The sequence below is a fragment of the Beta vulgaris genome, chromosome 7, assembly GCF_026745355.1.
Source record: "Beta vulgaris subsp. vulgaris cultivar EL10 chromosome 7, EL10.2, whole genome shotgun sequence".
NCBI lineage: Eukaryota > Viridiplantae > Streptophyta > Magnoliopsida > Caryophyllales > Amaranthaceae > Beta > Beta vulgaris.
The window spans coordinates 55776426-55784362 of NC_079208.1; the positions used below are offsets into that span (position 1 = coordinate 55776426).

The 7937-nt window shown below is 32.8% G+C and overlaps 1 protein-coding gene across 1 annotated transcript; it reads left to right on the top strand.

The window, feature by feature from the left end:
- The first annotated feature begins 3458 nt into the window (after window positions 1-3458).
- LOC104899914 (uncharacterized) lies at window positions 3459-7217 on the top strand. Its single transcript, XM_010687204.4, has 5 exons — window positions 3459-3832; window positions 4915-4979; window positions 5075-5138; window positions 5938-6084; window positions 6920-7217. Exons 1-5 carry the CDS (start codon window positions 3577-3579, stop codon window positions 7057-7059), a joined length of 672 nt encoding a protein of 223 aa, XP_010685506.2. The 5' UTR covers window positions 3459-3576; the 3' UTR covers window positions 7060-7217.
- Window positions 7218-7937: the final 720 nt, after the last annotated feature.

The following is a 7937-nucleotide window of genomic DNA, read 5'->3' on the forward strand; positions in this document are numbered from 1 at the left end:
AGAATGTGGTGGAGAAATATCGTGTTACAACATTTAATATGTTAGTGGAGAAACATCACGTTACAACAAATACTTTTTCAACCATTACTAGAGTCAAAGTTAGTATACAAGTCTCATAACTCCTATTTCTTAAGAGATAGAGCACTGTTTACTCGACTACTTATATACTTCTTCCGTTCTTTTTCTATTGCAACAATTGAATTTTTGCACTATTCATCCATCACTGATCTTTCACAATCTATTGTGGTTTTTACTTTAAAAATATAGTCATGTGGGTCTTGTTAGATTCCTCTCGATATATACTTTCACAACATCCCATTTTTTATTTTTTTTACTTAAAAGTAATTAGAAATATTCATTATTCATAGTTAAAATTGAGCATTGACAAACGTGAAAATTCAATTGTTACAATAGAAAAAACGGAGGAATTACTTTACATGATAATCTACTGATAACTCTATGTTCTAAGCATGCATGTATCTTGTGGCATATCTTTTGACCAAAAACTTTTAGTTACTACATTAGTGGAGAAACGTTGATTTGCAGCTAATATGGGTAAATACTATAATACCAAAATTGTTGTCGTAACCTCCATTAGTCCATTATCTTTGTGATCTTTGGCTTTTGTGATTTGTGAAGTTTGAAATTCTTGCCTGGTAACTGTTATTTACCTAATATCTCTGTAATTTGGTTAATCAAAAATTTGGACACTGCATGCAAAATAGTCACTTATTTAAGTCACACAAATATATGCTACCTAATTACTTATGTGAATAAATAGCAGAAGACACGATTTTCGTGCTAGAATCTACTCCTAGCAACACAATAACAGTTATGAGTACGTCTGTACGTATCAAGCATAATGCAGTACCGTCATAAAATAAAGGTTTTTTTTGTCAGAAAGGACCTAATAAAATATAAATTTTGTGGAGGAAGGACTTAATAATTTCTTTTTTGTCAAAAAGGGCCTAATAAAATACTTTCGATTGTGAACGGGAACCACTTTATGAATTTCCGGCCAAACTTACCATTTACCGTCTTACCGACGTTGACCCTTTTTTTTTTACCCCTAGTTGACTCTTTAATGTTTTGTTCCTATTTTAACTCACCTAAACATATTGAATTCTCACACTTTCCTCCAACAGCGGAATCTCCATTGAAGGGAAGCATCAACCTATTCGATCTTATGCTGCAGGCTGCAACCTTCATCAAATCCAAGGTATGTCTTGCTCTTCAAATTTTTCTCTCTCAATGTTTAAGGGTTTTTGAAATTTAGGGCTCCTATTATACGTTTTTCCCAAAATCGCAAATTAGGGCTCTTAATTTTATGGTAATTTCTCTTCTCCTCCTAATTTTACGGTAATAGAAACAGAACATTAAAGAGTCGACTAGGGGTAAAAAAAGGGTCAATGCCGGTAAATAGTAAATTTGGCCGGAAATTCATAAAGTGGTTCATGTTCACAACCGGAAGTATTTTATTAGGTCCTTTTTGACAAAAAAATTTTTTATTAGGTCCTTCCCCACAAAACTTGTATTTTATTAGGTCTTTTTTGACAAAAAATCCTAAAATAAAAGGCAAAGAAAAACACTGGATCCTACAAATTTTGGGTAAAAACATCATTTGATCACACAAAATTTTCTAGTATTATGAACAGGTAATTTAATTAAGATAATTGTTATTAGTTAACTTCAAGCAAATGTAGTTAATTTTGTTTTAGAAGCTACCAATGTAAATGACTTTATTTTTCTAACACTATAATAATAGTTACTTGTATATAACTAGATGATTTATTAAATTAAAATCCACATCATAATCCAGTCATTACACTCAAGTTTTATGTATGAATATATTCTCAAGTCATAATCTTGTGACTTACATTTTGGTCACAAGGAAATTATAAACTTCTCAGATTAAGTAATTACATTTAATTGCTACAAAAAACCATCATAAAATTTGGCATATTTACAATCTTTTTCATCAATCAAAAAGAATAGGGGGAGTATGTAGAACACCGTGTGATCATCTCAAGCTCACAGAGGAGCATGAGAACGATCATCTACCGCACCAGGGGATCAATTAGATCAATAGTAACTGTTAATCACGCTCTAATGGCATGGTCGTAAATCATCCACAAGACTTAGAAGTCATTTGGCTCAAGATATGGAATGGAAAGGGAATGATAATGAAAATGATTATAGTTATTGGGTGTTTGGTTCAAGCCATGAAATGGAATGGTAAACATTACCACCAATTAATGGATTTTGTTACTTGAGGAGGAGGGGAAGGTAATGAATTGGGAGGTTCCATTACCACGAAATAATGGAATAGATTAGTGAGTGGTTGAACCAAACATGAATAAAGAAAATCGATAATTGATTTCGTTTCTGAAGCTTAAAAATAGCGAACCAAAATAATGAGCCTAAAAATATTGACTCTCATATCCCCTTTTTTAGGGGTTGACTTGCTGATTTAGATTGATTAACCCGCGAAAGGTGTCGAACATATCTTTTTTCGTTCCATATATTGAAATTCTTTTTTTCATATAACACTGATATGACAAATAATATAACACAAAGTGCGAGCATTGATACTATTTTTTTTTATTCAGTAATTTATATGACAAATAATATAACACAAAGGAGTAAGAAGGAGATCCCAACGCATAAAGAAATTTTCAAAGACTAGAAAGTGGAGATTTATGGCCAGAAACATATATCCATACAAACACCTAGGGGTGAAAGTTCGGTGTGCGGTTTGGATTAGGGCCTAATCCAATCCGATCCGAACAAAATTTGGATTTCAATTTTTCAATCCGAATCCAAACCAATTAGGGTTTGAATCCGATCCAATCCAATCCGAATTTTCATACTCTAAATTGGATCCGATCCGAAAATCCGATTTTTTTAAAACTCTAGTTTTTCGATGAAATGAATTAAGCACAACAACAACTTAGTAGATTTAGTAAATGAGGAATTAAGTGTACTTAGTGTTTTAGGGGAAGGGTTGAAGTGCTATGTATATATGGAGTAGTTTTTTTATAAAAAGATAAGCACTTAAGCCCAATCCAGATACATAATACAAGGCATATTACTATTTGGTTATATTGGATTTTTGGATCCGATTACCCTCAATCCAATCCGATCCGAAAATCCAAATTTTCAAGAAATCTCAATCCGAATCCAATCCGAACACAGTTCAAATCCGATCCGAATTACTAATTTGGATTGGATTGGATTGGATTTTGGATTTTATCCGAATAACTTTCACCCCTACAAACACCCCAAATATGAGGTTGATGAGAGTCGAACTCAAGCATGGATACTAATCAATCTGCAAAGGGTACATGATTTGTTATCTACTATATCACTATCACAAGCAATAAATGATTGCCACGTCCGCAATTCATCTGCTCATTCAACCATAAAAAAACCTCTTTATCCAAATATCTTAGCCACATACCTAAAAATAAAGAATATGTAAATTTTAATAATAAACAAAAAAAACTCCAAATTCAACTGACAAATAATATGAGCAACAAATAATAAAATTAAGCAGATTTTGATCTGCACATAATTATGGAAGCAGTTGTTTCTCAGTCTCTCTTCTATGCAAAGATTTCCAAGCCCTTAAACAGTTGCTCTACTTCTACTTCCAATTTTCCTTCATTTTTACAATGTAAAACTTCTCTACTTGCTTATCAATCTGCTAAAAATGTGGGATTTAAGAGGCTAAATTTACCACTCTTACAAAGAAAAGTTGGAATTGTTTGTGCTGCTGAAGGTGCAACTTCCCCTGCTAATGTTGCTCAGGGTTGGCTTCTTGACCCTGTAGGTGAGGCTTAATAAACTTTATGTTCTAATTCTCTATATTTTGATCAATACAATCTCTCCAGATCACGGAGTTTTACACAGTCTAACATTTATAAATATTTATAGTACGCGAGGTCAAAATTAGTTGTCACGTTGTCTTAACCTATTATAATTGTGGATATCACATGATTTTAAGGATTCGTTTGGTTATTGTTGGAACTTAATTTTCATAGGAAGTCTTATTTCATGGGAAGTAATTTCTTTTGTCTATTTCCTAGGAAGTGGCTTTGGGTGTTTAGTTGAGCACAGAAATTTGTAATTGATACAGGAAATTTTAATCAACAGGGTGGTTGGTGTTTAATTTCCTATCTTTCATAGGAATTTCCATTTCCTTGGAAATTCTGTTTTCCATGAATTTTCTATTTACTGCATACCAAACAAGAAACAACTACCCTATTTTGTACTTCCTAGGAAATCCAAATTCCAGTGAAATTTTAGGTGAACCAAACTACCTCTAAAAGAAAAGGTCTAATTAGTTGTGTTTATATATTTCTTTTTGAGGGGAAATTTGTGTTATATCTATCACTTGTACGTGTATTATATTATTTTAGTACGAGCAAATATGATAAATTCGATTTTAGATTATCAATTTATCGGTATTTTAGAAAATGTGGTTAAACTTTTTTTCTTTTTTAAGAAATTAACTGGTCAAAGATGGTACAAATCGTAAAATGTAGGAGGAGATAAGTAGGATCCCAATAGTAAAAAAAAATCTAATTTAAAGAGACAGGATGAATCCATAATAATTCTTGTTCTTGAGAGTGATGAGAATCGAATCCTCATGTCATAATTGGAAGGTAGAAGCTCAATAATAAAGCTCCAACTTCATTCATAATATGTTAGCTTTTCTGAATATTCTAAATTGGTGTATTGAAGAAGTATTAATTATTAAGATACTCTTTTGTCCTAGAGGAATTTTTATATAAATTCTTTAACTACATATTTTTGTCCAAATTCCAAAGTGATGATGTATAATAAGGCATGTTCATCATATTGTTTAATCTTCAATAAAGTATGTGTGATATAGTATGTGTGAGTCTGCAGGAGATGGAGATTGGAAGCACATAGGCTTTAAGGTAGCAATGCCAGGTGCATATGAAATCTTTTCTGTAAGTAATTACTAATGTTTATCATTTGTTTCACTCAAATTTCTAGACATGTACAAATTTATTAGAATACTCAACTTATGGTTTCAATAAACCAGAGTGATGAATTGGTTATTGGACGTGCGCAAGATAAAGCAGATTTGGTCATTCCTGTTGCCACAGGTACTCCCTAAGCCCCCAAAATTAGCAATATTACTTGCACTCTTTTTTCGTTCACTTGAGATTGAACATTGTAGAGATTAGATTTTACAAATGCGCTTTGTTTATTGACCATAATTGATGAACCCTCGACCTATCTACAAGAGGTGAATAGCTCAATTGGTAGAAGGTGGAGTAGTGTCTACCATTAAACGCAGCTCAAAAACCATAAAATGCGTGAAACTAGTGTACATCAACTATTCTCCAATGAACATCGATCTCAACGATTCTCCTTTGTTGACCTTTATCTTTATGTTTCTTAGTTTGTTTATTGCAAAAATTTCTTTGTTCATTGTGTTTTCATTGTCTGATCATTAGGTTAAGTGGTTGTTCATGAGATATTTCCTATTATGTTCATCTTTTTTTCTTGTTGTTCATTGCTGATTCAGATGTTCATTGAGTTTCGTGTGTTGTTCTTTTGTTTTACTTTCATCTTCATGTTGCTTAGTTTGTTCATTGAGGATGTTGTTTCGTTCATTGTATTATAATGCGAAACGACGCCATATAAAATGATGCACACCATCTAATTTGCGGTGAATAGCTATCTAAAAAGGAATTACCGCTTAGTGAAAGGTGAAAGCAAAGTCTTAACAAACGATGATATAAGTACATTCTTTAGTGATGTGTCTTCTACTTTTGTTGCATGTTATTGTTAGCTGTTTTGGGATTGTGCTAAATTTGAATCCTTTTAATGACGTAAAGACTTAAAGATGGGATATTTGCCTAAATAAAATCATGAATGTGTGATTGGAGTTTTGTGCAGTTTCTGGATTGCATGCTCGAATACAAAACAAAGAGGGGAATCTCTTAATCACTGATTTGGATAGCACAAATGGGACTTATATCAACGAAAAAAGAGTACCTCCCGGTGCTACTGCCGTTGCACCTCCAGGAAGCTTGCTCACATTTGGTAATTATCACTACTACATGTACTGATATGCATATATCCATTTCAATGTGTTTTCTGTGAAGTACTAAGAAACACTTGGGCCTCCTTGTGAGTACGTTAGTCGAGTTCCATTTGGTCAAAGCTCAACTCAAGTTAGATCGACTTATTAGATTATTTTTCTTAAGTTCTTAATAAATTGAGTTGTTCAAATTCGAATTCTGACTTAGAATGGTCATGATTAGATCGACTAACTTTCAAAATACTAGAGTATATGGATCAATATTGATTGCTAAGTGTTAATAAAGATATAAGTTACGAGAAATATTTTAGATGTCAAGGTATAACAAATATTAGTGAAGGTAATATTTGTTGAGCTACAACTTGTTACTTACTTACTTGGGTGGAGTCTAATTCATGAGTCGAGCTTAATTTGAAATTTTGTATTCAACATGAGTTTAAAATTGGATTTGAATGTTTCAATGTTCAAGCGAATAACAAGATCAGGCGCAAGTTATTGGTTCGAGCCCCATCAGTCCCAACGGACTAAATAATCAATAAATATATCAATTCATCTTTCCAATTTTTACGAAGGGACGACAATAGAATTGACTTTCAATAGAAATTCTTCTATAGAATTCCATATGCTTCTCGGGGAGTACATGCTCAAATGAAATCCGTTTCTTATACAACACACTTTCACATTGATGTTTTTCGAATTTAGCTCAACTTGTTATGGTCCTATTCACGAAAGAATCTACTCCGTACTCCATACTCATTAATCTTCTATAATCATTAGCAAGTATGGGTTACCTATGAATGTCATATATTGATTAGATTCTTGAATTTACTTTTGTAGGGGATAATCATCTTGCAATATTCCGGGTCCAGAAAATTCAGAAAACTCTAGAAAAAGAAACAGAAACAGAAGAATCTGAAGATCAAAAAGTAGAAAATGAAGGCACACAAGTGGCTGCTCAACCAGAAACTACAAGCTGAGTTCAGGGATATGTTAGTGGCATTGTGGCACTCAACAAACAAAGCTTCGATGTTAGCTAGTCCACCTTGTATCCAGGATTTCTGTTACTAGATGTAACAAGTGCATATGATTCTTCAAAATTTTATACTAAAGACCAATATAAATTTTCTCCTGATGAGTCTATATATTGTTAAAGAGTGAAAAAAAGAGATGTTTCAAATGGGTATTCATATACCTTTCACAACATGCTTAAGGATGTTCCTCAGGTTTGTTAATAAACATCATGGAATGCACCATGATGTTGTAGGAGGTCATTTAAAAGCATATTCATGTCAGAAAACAAACATATGGTAGCTTTTGAAGCTATTTTGAGGTATGACTATAAAGATGCAAAACAAGTCGTATTACACATTTTGAGGCAACGTAGATGGCCCAACCACCCAGGTCTTACTATAAGGCATCCCGAGCCCCTTGAAAAAGTTTTTAATAAAAAAGATATTGTCGGGCCATAAAATATTTAAAAAGGATCCAAAATAGAGTCCAAATTTAAAGGTTATGATACATGCTTTTAGAAATTTTCGATAATGGACCTTATGAGATGCATTTTAAGCTTAATAGGAAACCATTTGAAAACATGAACATGCTTAAAAATGGGAATATGGTGGCTTTCAGAGTTATTTTGGAGTGAAACAAGAAAGATGCAAAAATATGTTGTACAAGGCATTTTGATGCAGAGTAGTAGGTCCTAACCGCTCATGATTTATTCTAAGGCACCTCGAGTCCCTTGGAAAGGTTATGGATAGAAAACATTGGTGGATTCAAAATAGCCCCAAATTAGATAATTTGTAGGTTATGATAGACGTTTTTGGATATTCGTAAAGCCCAAACAATAGCCCTA

What these genes read in the sequence shown, in the direction of transcription:
- LOC104899914 (XM_010687204.4), top strand. Translation starts at nt 3,577, where the DNA reads ATGGAAGCAGTTGTTTCTCAGTCTCTCTTCTATGCAAAGATTTCCAAG. An exon ending in GTGCATATGAAATCTTTTCT is followed by an intron (nt 4,980 to 5,074) that starts GTAAGTAATTAC and finishes TCAATAAACCAG; the next exon opens with AGTGATGAATTGGTTATTGG. An exon ending in AGGAAGCTTGCTCACATTTG is followed by an intron (nt 6,085 to 6,919) that starts GTAATTATCACT and finishes TTACTTTTGTAG; the next exon opens with GGGATAATCATCTTGCAATA.